Genomic DNA, 18,783 nt, shown 5'->3' on the forward strand with positions numbered 1-18,783 from the left:
AACACAAACTATCTACAAATGATTATCTTTAACTTGGACTTAAATTTCATTCAACAGGATTTTTAATTAAAAAAAATTTATTTTGCTGATGTCTAAATAATTTAGGTTATCGTAACACAATTCTGTATAAATGGAGATTCATTTTGCTTCTTTATTTAAAAATAAAAATGACAAAATTACATGTATAATCAATTTGTTATATTACATGATTGACAATATTTGCATAAAATACAATTACGTACAAAAGTGTTTTATAAAGTCCCGTGTAAATGTACAATATATTTTAAATTATTTTAATTTAATGAACACCGATCGGAATATTTATACCTTCGGAATGCTGTAACATATTTTTTCAGTACTATATTCATTTATTTATCACGATATAGATACGTAGATCATCATCTGAAAATATTGAAGATTGTCTTTTGCATTAAGGCAAGCACAGGCACTGAATTCATGACGAAAGAACTTATATATGATACAACAATAATTGCTTTTCGAAGGCACTAAGTAGCGTAGCTTAACAAAATAAGTTAATTGTTTACGGATCCATGAGATTGACTGAGGGAGGTCGAACATTTAGCTGATATTCTCCAAAGACCATAGCTGCTACCCATTTATGCTGTTCCTCTTTTAACGATCCTGCTAAAGTATTTCCAAAGTACGGAGTTTCTTTACACCTAAAATAAAATTTTTAAAAGCTGTCTATGATATTATATTCTCCACTATATGAAGGAAATTTCATGACTATATTTTTTTTTAATTTTTTGATTCATGGAAATGACTTTTAATTTAATCATTACCTTGTTGGCTTTTTATTCTTAGCTATGAATGTTATAGACCATCTGCAATAAGAAATATATACATACGTCTAATAATTCCGTAAAAAAGATGTTTGTTATGCATCGAAAAAGGGAAATGCATTTACCCCGTTTGTGGATTTCGCTTTGGCTCGTGACCTAAATACCAAATGATGTCTTCTACTTTCCACTCGTATAATACATTCGCGCATACTCTGTCTTTGTAACAATAAAGTTTCGCTTGACTAAATTCGAAGAGGTAGTTCTTAAAATTTTTCGATTTTGTGTCAGCAAATTTAAGTTCACCAGACGTTGTCATCGGTGGTTTCATCTAAAAATAAAAGATATTGTAAGATGAACGAATTAGTTTTTGCTATTGTTTTGAACATAACAAAAATATAATATAACCAAATAAATAAATTTGGCATAATAGCATAACAGTGAATTTAAGAAAGTTAGAATCCACGATATAATTAAAATGAATTGTCCAGTTCAAAGCAGTTTATTCTCGTGTAACTCTATAACCATTATGTGGTATTGTAACTACCTATAATATTATATTTACCAGTGGTGCTATATCCTTGTATAGCCGATCCTTCTTAAGTATGAGGACATTGTCCTTTCTGTCCTCGGGGTCCCAGTATCCCCACCTTGCCACTGCCTCGAGGACACGCTCTTTATGATGCAGTGGTCTTTCCAGTGCACCAGACAATGTATATTCCTCCAGACACAATTCATGAGCTGACAAGTTAGTCTTTTCCGCCAGTTCTTGACACACGTCGAACGCAGTCTTTTGTGGTCCAATCTATAGAAATAAAAATACGTTACGTTTTTTGAATAAACATTCAGAATAAATTAAATATGTGTACAAGTTCAGCTACTGCTGTATTTTTGTTATATATCGGAATTGTTATATTAGAAAAATGGTATATTTAGTTCATTTTGAAGACGAAAACTATATTTCTCTTTTACATTTCACAAAAACAGGATATACTTCTCAAAAACAGAGTATAGAGATCACACAGGCTACTTCACAATCATAGCATATTTAAATCCTCTAAACAAAAAATATAATATTTCAAATTTTTATTTTTATTTAAATTTTTATTTAAAAAATTATTTTTATTTAATTAATTAATATTTCAAAATTCCTTTTTTATCATTAAATTGAACAGAAGAGAACCTAAAATCCGAACACCCATATTTGAAATATCCTGTATGAAACCACAAGGGAAAATTAGATATAAAAAAAAGAAATTCTCACGGTCACATTGATGCATTCCCCGTCCCTTGAGAAAATATATATCCAAATTTTCAGATCACCCGATGGTGCACCGCGTAAACCATTATTCGAACCGTGATGTTTCTCGAGAATTTCCAGAATTTTTGCCTCTTTCGCCATATCCGCAGCTGTTAACTGATATAACTTTGGATAGAGTTTGATCAGGTCACCGATCACCCTAGTCTCGGATCTGTTCCATTCTTCCGCGCTGCTTTCGTCAGCGTGCATTAACGTCGGTCCCCAGATTGCGGAAAGATTCTCGCCGGTCATCAGGTTCTTGGAACTCTGCTGACTCAAACAGTAAAGGTGAGCAAGAATTCTTCTGAGCGTCGCCGCCGGTACTGGAGTCAACGTGGACAATAATTTCCTATACGCTGAAACTTGTTCGTTATCGTTGACGGTCTCTGAAACAGTTTTTAAAATTACGTTTTTAAAATTGTATTTGTATATACAATTGTAACGATGGAGCATTACGATCTTTTAATTTCAGTCTTACTTTAACTAAGATTTAGTTATTGCTATAAAGTCCTACGAAACATTACAGTTGTGAATTGTAATGTATTTGAACATGGACAGGTTCCAACATAATTAAGCGATTGATTGCTGGCGACTTAATCAAAATGGACATATTTTGAAATAAATTCTTATTGATGATTATTATCCCAATCACATCGAACACAAGATACTATTTTAGTGCACGTTATCTTTAATAGTGACTAACAAAGATTGTACGCAATTTTTATCAGAGCAGCACATGTGTTTACTTTCACTAAGGAGCTTGAAGGCCCGTTATGAAAAGCCATGATTCATCGGCGACCTCCGCGCGATTCTCACGCGACGTTTCGCTGCGCACCAGACTAAAAACAAGTTGCAGACGCGTACAGAAATTTGTGTATTTGAGTTCAACGTTCGTTCCATCGCTCTATTAAAATACATAACTCCCCTTTCAACGCGTGACACATGGGAGACAAACAGGAACCGTCAATTATCGTTGCTATTAAAACTATTTCAAAGAGAACGTTGAACCAAAAAAAAACGCAACAATGATAACTTTGTTTTATATGACAAAGATTTTCTTAATAAACAATTAATTAACTATACTTCTTGCGCATTTTCAAGTACGATTCTAATTTGCCATTCTTGAAACGTTCTAAAAATTTTAATAGATAAGAAGTAAATAATTATTGATCTACTCAAGATAAAAAGATACATTCCTTTTTTATTTTTTGTCATTAATAAAAATTCGTGAAGATACGTAGATATATTAAACGACACCACAGAGCGATTAAATCTGTGTATAATGGGACCGGAAATTCAATATTATGGCTCCTGTTAAAACCAGCTAACACGTGAGAAAGTACGCGTGGGTGCGAACACGAATCAACTTGACATTTTTCTTATAGTTAGATATATGCAAACGACTACAAGGAGCGATTTATCTACATGTTCTGTTTTACAAGATGTTTCGTTTCCCTTCTTATTTAAATAAACATGTTCTTTTAAATAAAAAATAACATATAGTTTTAAATATTCTTCGAATCTTTAATCGCAACAAAGAAATTTGTTTTGCGAAAGGCTCGGAATTCCGGGTCAGTGTAAGTTTCTGCTTACAGCGCAACGCGAGAAATGCACAGAAATTAGAACAGCCGTTACAAAATGTTATTTGCTTATTGTGAAACATTATCACTTGACGGTTAACTACGTATCATTTGTAACGGTCATCGCTTCGCTCGAAGACAGCTGTGACAAATGTTAACTGCATAGTGATATTCAAAACCGTACACGTTTGGAAATCGCTTGTCTGAGCTGCAAGAAGATGCTAGTTTCTTCTATCTTAGAACGATGTTATTACGTATGTCACGCACGTTTAACATACAAAAAGGGATCCTCCGACAATCGAGAAAGTCTGGCGTGCGAACTCTTAGTCAGCATATGTATCATTGTGCCAAATAAAATAGTTGTAGTTATAAAATAGCAAGTGTTCCTCGTTAGTGATCCCTGGCCACCTGATGTACATAATCCTTAGTTTATATATAAATACGTATCCGTATGATTCAATTTCTCTATCCATAATAATTTATTGCATTCATGCTGCAATTAGAAAAACAAAATTGATACTTTAAAGTATACATGATGAAATAACATTTTTTATTTATGTGTTATTAATTTTTTAATCTTTTATATAATATAATTTCAACGTATTCAGGTTTCTCGATTTAATGCTGTTTCATTGTCAAAACGTCCGGTTAAGAGAGCGAGTTCGAACACAAAAAGTCAAGGACAATAAGTGGTTCTTACCTGCGGTAAGACAAAGTCGATCGTGAATGTTAGGCGGAAACAATGGATTCGGTAAATCACGGAGAAACCTTCTGAGAACTGTGGCGACATCGTGTTCTGTATACGCGCTCCTCGTAATTTGCGTCGCCCATGCGTCGCGACGAAAGGCTTTTAATAATTTGACCACTGCACTGTTGGATCCGTTTTGTCGATAAATGCCCTTCGACATGATACCTTTAACATTATTCAATATTTTTCAGTTATTTTAACAATGCATCTATTATATATATATATATTATACATATGTATGAAACCTGGAAGATGAAAATAAATTAAGATAAATTCAGATTTTTTCCAAATTTCATATATATCATATAAAATAAAATTTATAATATAATGCTATACAAGATATATGTATATACTTATTCATATATACAGAGCTTGGAAGATATATAAATTTAACATATACTTTATCATTAGAATTATTTTACATGCATGAGCAATTGATACAAGTTATAAGTGATAATAATAATAACATTAATAAGTAATATATTAGTATATTACTTGGAGGCAATCACGAGCAAAGTTGAAATGCCATTAAAAACCGGAATGATAATCTTCTTTTACTTGTTGCATATGCTACTGCATTGCACATATGCTTACCATGAGCATAAATGAAATTAATGCATTTGTCGAGAATCACAGGCACGTTATCTTGCGTGAGTTGTTGCTGCTCTAAAGCGGGGCCACAGGTAGTGGCAGCTTGATAAAGTGCGTGTCTCCATGCGGATCCTTCGTGAGTTCCTGGTGTAGCCATATGTAGTGCGCCGCTACCACCTGCATCGACGACCACCACCGGAACTGATCCTGCACTTGCATTAGGTCCTTCCTGTTCCCGTAAAACTGTAACAGAGCGTGGAAATCATCGAAACTACTTTTTTGACCGTGATTCATAAGTAAACAATTTAGCTTATCCCAAAATGTTCTGATAAGCACTTAGAAATGCGTGGCTGTACTCTGGCCATTACGAGACAAACATATAAAAATAGGCGGTAGAAAATTGTGTATGCATTCCAACAGATAAGGTTCGTTGTAATAGCTGTGTTTTTATAACTGTTTCATTGCATTACTGGGTCGTACATTTATTACGACGAGCTCCGTAGCAAATAAAAATTGTTTTCTCTCAGAGAATCGTATGGGCAAGTCGGTCATCGATAATTTCATTTATTATTCTTTTAAGATTTAATTCCAGAAATAACCGTGTAAATGCGAGGCAAATTGTAAAGCTAGCGTAGGATGAATTTCTAATTCTAGATTACGCTTTATTGTTTCCTTTTTTCTAGCTTGCAAGGTAAATCGATTCTTTTATTTGTCATGAAGTCATGGCGAGATGACTTGTCACTATATTAATACAGTAAATTGGAATTGTTGTTGATGAAGTATTTCTCAAAATTAGAACTTGATATTTTATTTAAAAATATATAAATGTTTGAAAGTGTTTAAATATATAAATTTGTATATATTAAATAATTAAATAATTTTGATAGAAAGAGAAACTTACCGATACATCGTGCCTTCCGAAGGTCGAGTTCTCCAAAAGTTATGGCCGTGGTAGGATCCAGAGATTTCGTGTAAATTAACGTTCGTTGATACAGGAGAACCCAAGCTGGAAACCACGTGCCTGTTACGCCTTCCTAGAATATATATCAACTAATGTTTTTTAATACGTAATTCACTTGATGATAACATAACAAAAGTAATATAAACATTTGATTCTAAAATAAAATTATTACAGTAATATTTATTATTACTGACTACGAGACAGCCATTGTTATTTCACAAATGGATGTTCGATCATTAGAAATCGGTTTTCTCCAAAGACGGTCATAATCAATGCAAGATGAACGAAAATACTTGTACAAATATATTACCTTCTCCGTATACATAAAAAAGAAAGATGAAATAAACTCTCTAAGATATCCGACATTAAATATCATGCTGCTCTTTTAACGTTTATTATAAATATTCGAGAATTATAAATTTAAAAAAATGCATTAGAAATTAAGTCTTACAAATCTTCTTCAATCTCATCTACTAACTAAATCATCTTCATCTCTATCTACTAACAAGTTTATAAATTAAATAAAATCTCCTGAATTCAAAGTTGGTTGATCTACATTTTCCACTTTTTATACCTTCAAATAGGCCCATCCTACTCTCGTCAATTCAGCCGTGTACTTCGTGGGAAAAACCGTAGTAATAGCCTCTAGTATTCTTTGAGCCCAAATCCTTCGTTCCGTGGTGCCCTTCGCGTAGAACACGTGAACGCTCGGTCTTCCCTCAACGCTAATTGCTATGCAATGTACAGTCTCTCCATCAACTATCCTGAACATTTTAAATTGCCTTTGTTATTCCTCGGTCGGTTCGCTGTTTAACCTTGCTATATGTAGATTTGTACTTCTTTCTCATATTTTCCTTTTTCGCTGAGACTTTCCTTCAACTTTTCCTCAAGTACAGATATTTTCATTGCGTATTTTACTACGGGTTCTTATGCATTTATAGAAAATTTGAAAGTGCAAGATTCCACAGAGTACACATAATATGAAAAAACATATGAAATACGCAAAGTGTAGCATTTTCTATAATATATGATAGGTGAAACAATTTTCTACCGATGCTCTATCTTTTTAACTACATTTCCAGTAATATGAATTTGCATAAAAATCCGCAGTTTAAATATTATGCATCATACAGATATAAGATCGCGATTGCAACTTCTACATAACAAATGGCCTGCGGATATTTCTGCAGATTCACGTTTCTGCTAACAGAAATAAAGAAACGAAAAACATAAGCAGAGACCTCCTGAATATTATAACGAATAATTCTACTTTAGTATGAAATCTGTCCGGCGGGGTAGCCAGCTACGCTCGTTAAAGCCCAGAATTGAAAACGACGCGTCGCGAGTTCTCGAATCCTCGGCATAGAACTGGTATTATTTGCAAAAGGAAAATGCAAAATTTCTCTTAGAAGTGGTGATATACAACAGGCAAGCGGCCAGCCCCTCCCTTGCGTGTGTTGTGGGTGTACTTTCTGGAAGTGCATGGTAAAAAGGTGCTTGGTGTTAAGCACCCAGGAGCTCGACGATCACTCGCACTGGTCTACCGTCCCGTCCGTGGAGGTTTTAGCCGGTAAGAATCCGGCACTACCTTCTGCCGCCTCCACAGGGTGGGCAAGGTGTCTATGAAGATTTCCTCCACGTAAAAAAAAAAAAAAGTATGAAATCTATCCAATACAAAAAGTTAGGGAGTAACTTACTTATCCCATTTCCTTATAAATATTATATCTTTCGTTAAAAAATTCATATACACGTATTCTTTAAACAAACAAATTTTCTGTATCTTGGAACTTCTCAGAAATGCATAAGAATCCGCAGTCTAATAATAAACATACTTAAATCAATCAAATTTTCTCATCAAATATACACACGTATTCGTATCTTTTTTCTTCAGAATTTAATGACGCTACTTCATGTATCTTCGTCTGGTGAATTCTTCTCTTTCATAATGTGTTATTATTCGGAGAAGCATTCTTTTATGCAACGAAAAAGCGGACTCACTTAAAGTCCTGGAGAAGATGAATGCTGTACACTGTGTCGAGGTGAACGATCTCCTTCAGAGTAGACATGCCCTTATCTGTGTAGAAAGAGAGCTTCTGGTCGGCTAAGATCGCTGCCCTTTGCACCAGGTCCTTCGCTCTTTCTATTCCTACACCGGTCCTGTAAACGATTCCACGGTGCGTCGTCACATTTAGCAGATCGTTCACCCTTGGTCTCTCCAATTTCGTCGATTTCGTGCTTGGCACAACGCCACTGTGGTCACGACTTCTGGACAGCAATTTACTGCCGCTCTTCACGAAACTCATCACGTTCGGTCTGATCCCGTGCCCCGTGGACTCATGCCGCAATTTTTTCAATTTCTGGATCACGCCCACGCGTCTGTGCTCCTCCGTGGCCTTACCGCCCGAAGGACACGAAGATTCGTCAGCGGCCGTCGTCGTCGTCGTCGTCGTCGTCGTTGTCGTGCTGCTCGTCGTACTCGTGACTGGTGCATGTAAAGTACGTATATAATTATTCTTCATTGAGATATATAAAATATATTTACTATAAGAGTGTTAATTTCCGAGTCACAGATTTAACGAATTGTTTCGTTATTTTCTAAATGGATATTAATACTAAATATTAATTAATACTAAATGGTAAATTTTACTTATGTATAATAAGTTATTGTGTTTCACGTATAATATAGACTACGTAGACTGTAGATGTTTATGCATTTATCGCATTTAAAGACATTTAAAACTGCAAGTATTTACGGAATATACAAAATACGATATATTGATATACAAAAATGTATAAAATTTCGAAATATTCTTGAATAAGTGAAACAAATCTCTATTTAGCTTTTATTCCTTTAACTGTCGCCACAGAAGTATGAAATTGCATAAACGTTCGCAGTCTATTAATAAGATACGGTGTGTCACAGAAGTATTCATACTCGTAATTATTGAATTCAAATGATCAATATTCTCTAACGATATACAGATTACAATGTTTAACGATAGGAATACGTAGTGTAATAATTAAATTCTTCATTGGTATGTCGTTTATTAAAAACTAATCGTCTATCATACTATAAATGGCAGTTTAAACAAATCATCAAATTCAATAATTGCGAGGATACGAATACTATTTTATATTATTATAAAGAGATAGTCAACAACTTGAGAAATTTTGGACAAGTATGAGCTTAAAAGTAAAACGTTTTCTTTACCATATGCTTCATATGAAATTAAACAAGCACTTGCCTACACCTTTTTTTAAACACTAGGAATAAAGACGCGGAAGTGAACAAAATTAACGAGATGCTCATTACCATACAATTTTATCCTCCTGACCCGATATACTTATATATACTGTATATATCGGTGTATTTTACAATACCATAGAATAGCCATAGAATAGCTCATAGTCGAGTCATTAGTATTTCGTATTAAATATTAGAAATCAGATCTTAAAATTATGATTGCTTTTAAGGCGTAGGCTATTTATATAAAAAATTATCATAATTTTGAGTTTTACAACGGTGTAGGACAAAATGCTTCGAGTGCCGTCGAGTTAGAAGGGTTAAACTGTTAACACTAATTTAAGTTACTCTCAATTGACGATATAGTCTTTCTGTACTTCTATACATCACTGGAAGCTCAATTGCAGTCTAAAAATAGGATGCACGAAGTTCTAGGCGGATAATTATTATAATAATCGATCAGCCAAGGCGTTAAAACGTAGCCGAGTAGTAGGATTATATAATTGTTTAAGCGTAATAAAGCATATTGGGATATTGCAATTTATCGCTATTTTGAAATTTAATACCACGCAGTACCCACATGCGAAACTAAGTTGAATCATCAGTTCTTCGTAGAAGAATTGACAAGTGTAAAATAGCGATTATACATTTTTGACGGTAATATACATTTACGCGTTTAACATTGACAGTTCTCTCCGCCTACGTATTTACTTTCTCTCATACACATGGAAAGTGAAAAGTCGTCTCAATTATTGTCATCATTACCAAACTGATTGAAATTACATTGTTCCTTTTTCTTCAATACCGGTGTAATCTTCTTCCTAAAATTTTCAAATTTACTCCCAATTCTTTAGATAAAATCCTACCTATCCTGCCTTTTACCTACATCGCGTACATTCCTTTTACGATTTATAACAAATCTTAATTCAATGATCTACTAACTAAGTAAGTACCTGAACTATCGCTAGTCGTAGCAGCCACTGATTTAGCCGTCACAGAATTAGGAGAGGATGCTTCGCACGAGCGATTCTTCGCTGTCGATTTCCTAGGGGGAACAGCGGGTTGCTTCCGAGTCACTAGGTGCGCTAATTTCGGCAATAGAGCCGGATTTTTCCCCGTAGCGCTTTTATCCGGTTCTGGAAGGATCTCTGCGACCTCGTCGTACTCGTTTTTCGGCAAGGAGTCGAATCTTTTCGGTGGTTCTGGTGGCACTGACGAGATTTGCTCGGCATCCTCTTCTTCCACGTCATCTTGTTCCTCCTCGTTATCGACTGCTTCCTGAAAGTCCAGAATACTGCCAGAACTGCTCGGCGAATCGTTGGTGGCCAATAAAGTCTCCAGTAACATTAAATCGTTATTTTCAAAGTTGCTATACACGTTTTCATCAGAAGTTCTCGCGAACGGGTCAAACTCGAACAACAAAGATTTACTACTCTGTTGTCTATTTTCTGGACTGTTCGACGTTGTTTCTTTCTCTTCTTGTGCCTTTTGCGGCGACAGATTTTCATACAGAGAATTTTGAATGGATGCTTGGCTTCCATTCGACGCGTCGGACGTTCGATCGAGCAGAGGCACTTCTTTGTCCAGGATGTCCTCCTCTGCGCTGGATATCCTGTCCAGTTCGTCGAGCCCCTCGGATTTCCCAACTGGCGCGGTGTCGTAGAACGTCCAGGAATCGGATCTGGATAATCTCTTCGCGTTATCCGATTTGTCTAACGGTAGTGTCACGTTTACGTCGGAAAGGTTCAAGCTCTGATCGGAATCACTGGCCTGTTAATAAACCATGGGAAATTTTTAATTATATTCTTCTTTGTACCTTAACGTAATTGTTTCGGCGTTTTCTTAATTACATGCAAGATCGTGGACTTTTATGTAAATTTCCTATGAACGCATAAAAATCCGCAATCTGATCCTATGATATCGTTCTGATCAGTCTTCTGTTGTCTTATTATTCTTATCCTTTGATAAGGACAATGGGATAAATAGATAAAGTAATATTTAGATATTTGTATCGATATTTGACTGATTCAGTAAACTATAACATAGAAAATGCTACGACAAAAACAATAGATGGAAAGTTACATTTGCTTGATAGAAATCAAACGTTTGAATTAGCCGAAGTAATTTTAAATATTGAACGGGCGCTAACTAAGTGACAGACTGACGGCCACGCGCTAACAATTTTATTGATAGCGGAGGGAAGAAAGTTAACGACCTCGGATCAAAAGTATTATTCCCTTCAGTAATGTGAAAAAAAAAACTTTTCCAATGTATCGCGACAACTCGGACTCGCTTTTTTATTTATAAAAAAAAAAATCGAGAAACAAAATCCACTTTTATCCTATGTCCCTCTTTCATTCGCTCGTTTGATCGTCTGTTCTTTTCGCGCGCATATTGCTCCGAAATCTTGTTACAACGCGAATATGTTCCCTCTAGGTGTTCACAATGTGCAGTAAGAGAAAAAAAGGAAGATTAGCAAAAGCATTATTCTTGGATGCAGTTACAAAAACAATACAAATCACGCTTCTAACCCTTCAATTCCCGTAGCTGGGGCTATGACTCGATGCGAGAAATTTTCCTGAATTTTACTTCCAGCGACTGAACGATTTTTATTAGAAATAAAAAATGATAGATTATAAATGTTTCGATATTTAAATGCATAGTCGAAGACAATGGAATAGTAAACAGAATCATGGATCTAGCACACACTATTATGAATCAGCACTATCTGAAATAGATAACGTAGTCGTTAAATTGAATTAGAGCCCATAAATTATTAATTTGCTTATGTCGTAGAGCAAATAACAAGTTGTACGGAAATTAAAGGGTTAAAACAATTGAAATACGTTTTTAAACGGTACGTTTACCTGATTGAGCACGAAACTAAGTAGATCAAACGATTCGGGGAAGTCCCTGTCGACTTTGTCAGAGATGGTCGAGCTGATCGTGTCGTATCGACTGCTGCCTGACGTGACGGACTGCAGTTCGTCGTAGATAGACTCGTCAGGATGTGGAGGAGGATATGCAGGAGGTGGTGGACTGTGACGCGTCCCGGAAAGATCCTCCTCATTTCTGACGCTTCTCAGATTACTGTTCAAGGGACTGTAGAACGAGATGCTGCTGAAAATATCATCAGCCGGCATCGAGACGCATCTCTCATCCTCTACAGGATCTTTGAACTTCTTATTACCACCGGTGTTATCCCTTAAAAGATCGTCCTGATTCAACGAAGTTAACCGTCTCGTTAAAAGATTCTTCACCGACTTCTCCAATCTAATACTAGCGTTCCTCGTGCTGGAAATTACCGCACGGCCCTTCATCGTCATCTTCTCCGAAATCTCGTCTTTCAGTTGTCGGGAACTACTGGTCAGATTTCGAAAAAATTCATTGTTCGTACTCCTCGATTCCGACGTGGATTTCGAGTCGTCGCTTTTCTCCGATTGACTGGAATCGCTGTGACTGCTGAATCGAGCTGTTGGCATCGAAGGTGGCAGCTTCCTCCTCGGTGCTGGTACCGGTCGTTCGGTCATCACCGATCTAGGTTTCGGTATCGGTTTCTCCTCCATCTCGTATGGATATCTTTCTGTCTCGCCGCTCGTTTTTAACCGAAGGATCCAGGAACGTAGAAGCTGCGCTACATGTTTCGGTCCCCTTATAACAGTATTTTCATATCTTTCATGCGTGTACACTTTGAAATTGATACGTTTCGGATGCTATTGTTATTGTGAAGTGCGAGCTGGTTAAATAATTTGTCATTCAAATTTTGGAATTTTCGTGAACTTCGCGGATAAAGTATCTCTTAGAATAATTGAATTTTATCAGTTTCTACGATGCAGCTTATCCGATCGAATACGAGATGATATTAATGATTTTTGTACGATTCAGGTCAAGCGATTATGTGTAATAATTTTGAGGATAATTATATTCGATAAGATGGGTTTCGTTTAAAGAAATGAATATAACTTGTTCGTTTTGATTTAAAAGATAAAGAACTCGATATTTCTTCGAAAAAGTAATTGTTACGAGAAATATAATTATCGTTTTAATAAATTTAATGAGACTAATTGTGATTAAAAAGACAGAACTGAGATGTACGAGCGATTTTAAACCGTCTTATGTTATAATTGCAATGATTATTCGGATGACATCTCGTCAACCTGTGTCAAGGGACTTGATAGTATCGCGTTCAGTGCAACTTGAGACGTAAAAAAAGTCACATGCGCGTGGCGAGAGATAATAGTGCAGTGTCGGACAGTGTTGTAATTTGGTCTCTTTTTAATTTATTACTTTCCATATCTCACATCCGATTAATATTTCAATTGATCTAATACGAGGATTAGAATTTTTTTATGGTACCATGTCAATGATAGTAAACTGATAATTAATTTTTGATACAGAATTAGAAAAAGAGAAGAAAAATTAATTGCGATTATACGTACACATGTGTAAATTATGTAATTAGAATTGTATCAAATGAATGAAAGGATGACATTAAAATTAACGAATAACAGCAAAATCGGAAACAGAATTTACAAATTTTGAAATAATCAGAAGCGTATGGTGGTTGATCGTACTACCACAAAGCAGTGAAAGTATGCTAAACTTATCGAGCAAACAGAATTCATTTCCAATCTTGCAACACACATGCGTAAGCCTGCTGGCACCTGTTCTCACGTTGCACAATTAAAATGCAATCTCAGGTAGAAATGTTCATTCATTGAAGAAACTCTTCTCCCATACACTTGGATTAAAAAGAAATGATCGATAGTTAATAAAGTTAACAATAAAAAATGATTGTTAGTGAATAAACGAAGAATATGAATAAGGTAGGTAAAAAAGATCGGGCAGTTCGAGCGATTTGTATGCTGAATCAAAGATTGAGTATATAATTGTTCAAGGCTTTGAGATAGATTACCAAGCGAATATTTGTAAAAAGTGATATATATTAATTTATCATACGTCGCAACATCCGAAGACGATTCCTCATTTTCGAGATCCCGACGAGGCGTTGAACACTGACTCGAAGAACTATCAACATTTGCTTCGTACATTCTACCAACGATAGTTACTTAGATAATAAAGACAGCTCAGCGCGAAGCACTTCTGCACGATTGAATCACCGCTTCCGAGTCACGTGATTAGCAATGAGCAGTTGGAATAAATCATGTTTTATAATTTCGATTCGTCTTGATTATCAGCTTCATGTATACCCCTTCTGGTGTCCGATAATTTTCACCTAATTAAATTTTACGTTAATTGTAATTCAAGTTAACCTGTAATTCCATCGTGTTTAAGCTATTTCTTAAATCATCTTTTCGTAGTGATTTTACTGTTCGTAGAAAGTATTTCATTCCGATAATATATTTTATAAAACGTTCGAATTAGTTAATTTGAAACGTGAAACGTTTATTCATGTGTCTTGTACGTAACGTTTATTCATGTATGTAAATCTGGAAATGAAGACACATTATTAAGGAAGTAATTTGAATGATAATCGTACGTACGGTATCATACGCTAATACTACACATATAATTGTGGATCTTAACGTATACTTCCTTTTAATAGTTTATTAACGCTTCCAAATGCTAATCCGAATCGAACTTTCTACTTAATACCTTCGTTTATGCAATTGATATCAAAGATATAGGTTAGGATGCTGCATTTTCTCCAGTACATCTACTTCAAATTGCACGTAAATGTTATCTTATAAAAATCATTCGAAAAATTGATAAATAACAAACAAACTTAGACCAAACGATAAACCATGCGAGAGTAATACGTACAACGGCTAATAACATAAAATTTCTAATTCCCGCGAAAACGACAGTCATTGGAAACTCTGGCGCGTTTGAATCGCCGCATCTTAGTCACGTGGTCACCGAGAACAATAAAGAAAAAAAGAACAGGGAAAACTATAAATTGACACGACTGTTCTGTAGTACTGAGTCATCGCTTCGAAATCCGATAGCGAACGCATCCAGTTTCCGGTTTTTTGCACTAACCAACACGAACGTCACGTTTCCATGCTTTCTCAGTTCCGATCCATGGATCGTCGGGCTGGACCTAGATTCCCATGTTCCTCATTGTCGGACAAAGGAGAGCGGTTCGATGTTCCCTCTGCTCAGCCGTGAACGGAACGTGAATCATGGCAAAGTCGTGCCAACAGATCCATCAGAGTTTCTAAAATTAACCGATATCTCCGCTGCAAAATGATAAGTATTCGACGTTATTCCCTAAACGCCCGCAATTTCCTGCTGCCTAACATTAATAAGCAAGGTCTTTTCGCGCTAAAACCAGCGCTATCAAAGTCTGTAAACTTGATTCCGTGACTTCGACCAGTCTTGGAAAACATACGCGGTTAGTTTTCTGATACTCGCGCGTTCCACTTTCTCATTAAAGAAATTCTCATTGTTGACCTAACGGTATTATTGAATTAAGTCGGTAAGATTACGGATTTTAAATGTAAGACAAATATACTGGATGATTCATGCGACTGCAACAGGCAGTATCTTTTTTTTTTTTTTGGTTGAAGTTAGAAAAGATGTCAGGGAAAACAGAAAAGTGAAAGAAAAGTGATTAATTTAGGAGGTATTTCAATTTTAGTTTTGTAGAGCTTATCGTACGAAAAACATAGAAAATATAAATAGTGTGATCGTGAATATGTAGTCCAGTTTTAACCATTCTTCCTTTTCCTCCAACATTTGTTTCTAACTTCAATCACAAAAATATGACTTGTTTCAGTTAAGTGAATCATTCTCTTTACACAAATGTTTTTCAATGTTTTTTGTTTGTCAAGAAAGGTTAGTTGAGCTACATTTTTTATTACTACATAATCGTGTAAGCTATCATTGTAACATTATTTATTATGTCGGATAATTACTGAAATTAATTTAGTGTTTTTATTTGATTGTATTAATGGCACGTGTTAGTTGTTGAACGTAATTGGTCAACAGTCCGTTAATTATCATTTATATTTGGAATATAATGGTTTCTTTTATTCAAATGTTATGTCAATAAAACATGTTCGAGATAATTTGATCTTGGTATTCATCGTATGATTCAAATGACACACAAAAATACATGCAAGGCAAACAGTCAATAATAAAGTCGCTCCAATTACTTCTATCAACCGAGTGGCATACTTGGCAACTGTTCCTTTGAAAGGCAAATATTTGCCAAAACGTCGATAGGCTTCTACGTTTAGTATGCGCGCATCTTCGTTGCTCACGTAACCATACCTGTTTATAGTTCGTATTAAAAGAATAATATCATTTGTGTTAATGATATGGCATTCCTTACTATTGTACTGTACCTATGCATCGATTTGTTTTTGTTGATCAAATCGTTCGGCTATTAAATCGGTCAACTTTTTCATTTTTGAGATTACAAAAAAAATGCAGGTACTGTTTTTATTAATATAGAAACATTATTAGGTATATTCTACTTAGTTTTGGCGTACAAATTTAATCGTAATCTGTGTCGTCTATGTATGGTACACAAATGTAGGAGATTAAGGTCGGTAAATAGTGCAATATTTTTTAAGGATATTACGAGATATTATACTTTGTCCGGATCAAACTGTGGTTTGTATTGTGTTTGAACAAAAATTAATCATTAGTCGGTATAATCTTTCACCTCTCCTAGATTTACATATTTTTAAGATATATAGGAGATGAAATTAGTTTGTGTTTTTATGTATTTCCAAAATTCGCTATTTTTTAATACCAAATAAAACTCAAAGCTTTTTGTTTGATGTGAAAATTCAAGATAGAAACATAATCATATACATCTAACATTCATATGTATATGCCTATTTATTCTCATTATATCTATCTGCAGTATTTACAGTATATCTATTGCAGTGCATCATATGTCATCAAATCTAGCGTCGAGTCTCATTCTAATCAGTCTCCATTTTTGCATACACAGTAAACATATCCTGATGTATCTATGCTCTTTGGATCTTCACGCAGCAAGGTTACCACGATTGTGCCGAGAAAAATCTCTATTGTTGCGGAAAGTCAGTGCCTTTAAAACGATTGTTACAGTATGTATTTTAAGCGCACCAGATTGAACTAACTTTTCTATAGCGAACCAAAGCTGCCTACTTGTTGATTCTCGAGTGTCGTCGAAACGGAGGCATCGTATATAAAGAAGCAAGAGGCACGTACCTTGAAACTTGTCCAAGACGGGGCCGTGAAACGATTCCTCGGTTATTCGAGTGTTTTTCGCGGATCAAAGTGCTTTTTTAATCTTGCACATAGAACACTATTTACAACACGAAGCTGTTTTATTGTCCAGCGGGGTCAGAGACCCACCTGGCCGTTAGACGTTGCCACTGTCATCATCTCTCTCCTCGTTTCTTCTCTTTCCACCGTTGAAAAGGTGTATACACACGATATATACCTACGACACGCACACTGGCACCAAATAGTTTAGAGCTAGACACAAAGCACGGAACGCTGATACACTCACGCACGAGACAACGCGCGCACAGATACCACGCACACGGACGCGAATCTCACACTTCAGGCGACCGAGCTTCTCTCCTTTCTCTTCGCATTCTTTGACATTTCCCTAGATTCGTTCGCGTCTTAATTTTCGCCAAACGAAATTATCTGAGCAATAGTAAATATAAAACTCTTACTATTTACACAGTGATAAAACTATATGCGATAAGATAAAAGAAACAAAACGCGTTCACTTGCAACACGTCGCCAGTACTCGTGCGCTCGCACTAACATTCTGCTCTGAAACCTACGCGAGACTACCTATGCATCCCTACTCTCGTTACTGTCCGCTTCTTTATCCCCACTATGTCGACTCACAGCCACTATTTACACGCACGTGTATACACAACGAAACACACGAATCTGACCGCGATATTACAAATGCATCCTCTATCGAGCCTTAATTTTACTTACAACTCTGTTATTAACGGATATTTATCCATCCAGAAGATTGGTTTTAACGTGCTTTATGTATTTATGTTTTTAGGATATTTGATAACGTTTAGAAGAATCACTTCTGCTGTTATATATGATTCGTATGTATATGACCCGAAAAGATTTCATTATATGCAAGATAATGGGACCTTACGACAAAGTTGTCATTGAGTAGAGCATCGATAGAGAAATGTTAACGACCCCGGTGGTTTTGTACGGAAACCACAGGAAATTTGAAACGAAATTCACGAAAAATGGACGAATTTGTAAAGAAGCCACTTGCTCTCCGATTTCGATGATTTTGAAATATGTAGCAAAGCTCGACAACTTTCTCAACATCTTTTTCCGATATATATATAAACCAAGGCCGACCTTAGTTTTCAACTTATATAGAAAAACGTCTCGCTGCTCGACCCTACTTCTCAAGCTGCACTGGATTAGTAGTACATAATATTAATATATTGATACCGACAAGAAGATTCACATGGAGATAATTAGATAGAGAAAAATTAAATTAGTTAAAAAAAAATTGCACCATAAAAGAATTCGCGTATCTAGAGCATTCTAGTACATAGTTATGTAACATTGAGGAAAAACGAAGATCGCTCAAAAC

At 35.6% G+C, this 18,783-nt stretch overlaps 1 protein-coding gene across 3 annotated transcripts; it reads right to left on the minus strand.

The window, feature by feature from the left end:
• Positions 1–127: 127 nt before the first annotated feature.
• Positions 128–17,974, minus strand: LOC117242099. Of its 3 annotated transcripts, XM_033508495.1 has the most exons (15): positions 17,397–17,974; positions 15,228–15,427; positions 14,184–14,460; positions 12,092–12,875; positions 10,178–10,994; positions 7,979–8,462; positions 6,555–6,744; positions 5,921–6,053; positions 5,023–5,262; positions 4,381–4,593; positions 2,065–2,486; positions 1,366–1,605; positions 929–1,131; positions 804–845; positions 128–680 (listed from the first exon to the last, which is right to left on the minus strand). In XM_033508495.1, exons 3-15 carry the CDS (start codon positions 14,273–14,275, stop codon positions 542–544), a joined length of 3,999 nt encoding a protein of 1,332 aa, XP_033364386.1. In that variant the 5' UTR covers positions 14,276–14,460; positions 15,228–15,427; positions 17,397–17,974; the 3' UTR covers positions 128–541. The 3 variants fall into 3 exon arrangements, with proteins under 3 accessions (XP_033364386.1, XP_033364387.1, XP_033364388.1); XM_033508496.1 differs by lacking the exon at positions 14,184–14,460 and having other exon boundaries at positions 17,397–17,973; XM_033508497.1 differs by lacking the exons at positions 14,184–14,460; positions 15,228–15,427 and having other exon boundaries at positions 17,397–17,973.
• Positions 17,975–18,783: the final 809 nt, after the last annotated feature.

The sequence above is a fragment of the Bombus vosnesenskii genome, unplaced genomic scaffold (genome assembly GCF_011952255.1).
Source record: "Bombus vosnesenskii isolate JDL3184/JDL3185 unplaced genomic scaffold, Bvos_JDL3184-5_v1.1 scf7180000016263, whole genome shotgun sequence".
Taxonomy (NCBI): Eukaryota; Metazoa; Arthropoda; class Insecta; order Hymenoptera; family Apidae; genus Bombus; species Bombus vosnesenskii.

Excerpts from the sequence above, each read along its gene's own strand:
- LOC117242099 (XM_033508495.1), bottom strand. The coding sequence starts at position 14,275 with ATGTACGAAGCAAATGTTGATAGTTCTTCGAGTCAGTGTTCAACGCCT. Across the intron at positions 5,263-5,920 it reads TCGGAAGGCACGATGTATCG|TTTTACGGGAACAGGAAGGA; the intron begins GTAAGTTTCTCT and ends GCTCTGTTACAG. Across the intron at positions 1,132-1,365 it reads ACAAGGATATAGCACCACTG|ATGAAACCACCGATGACAAC; the intron begins GTAAATATAATA and ends TTTTATTTTTAG.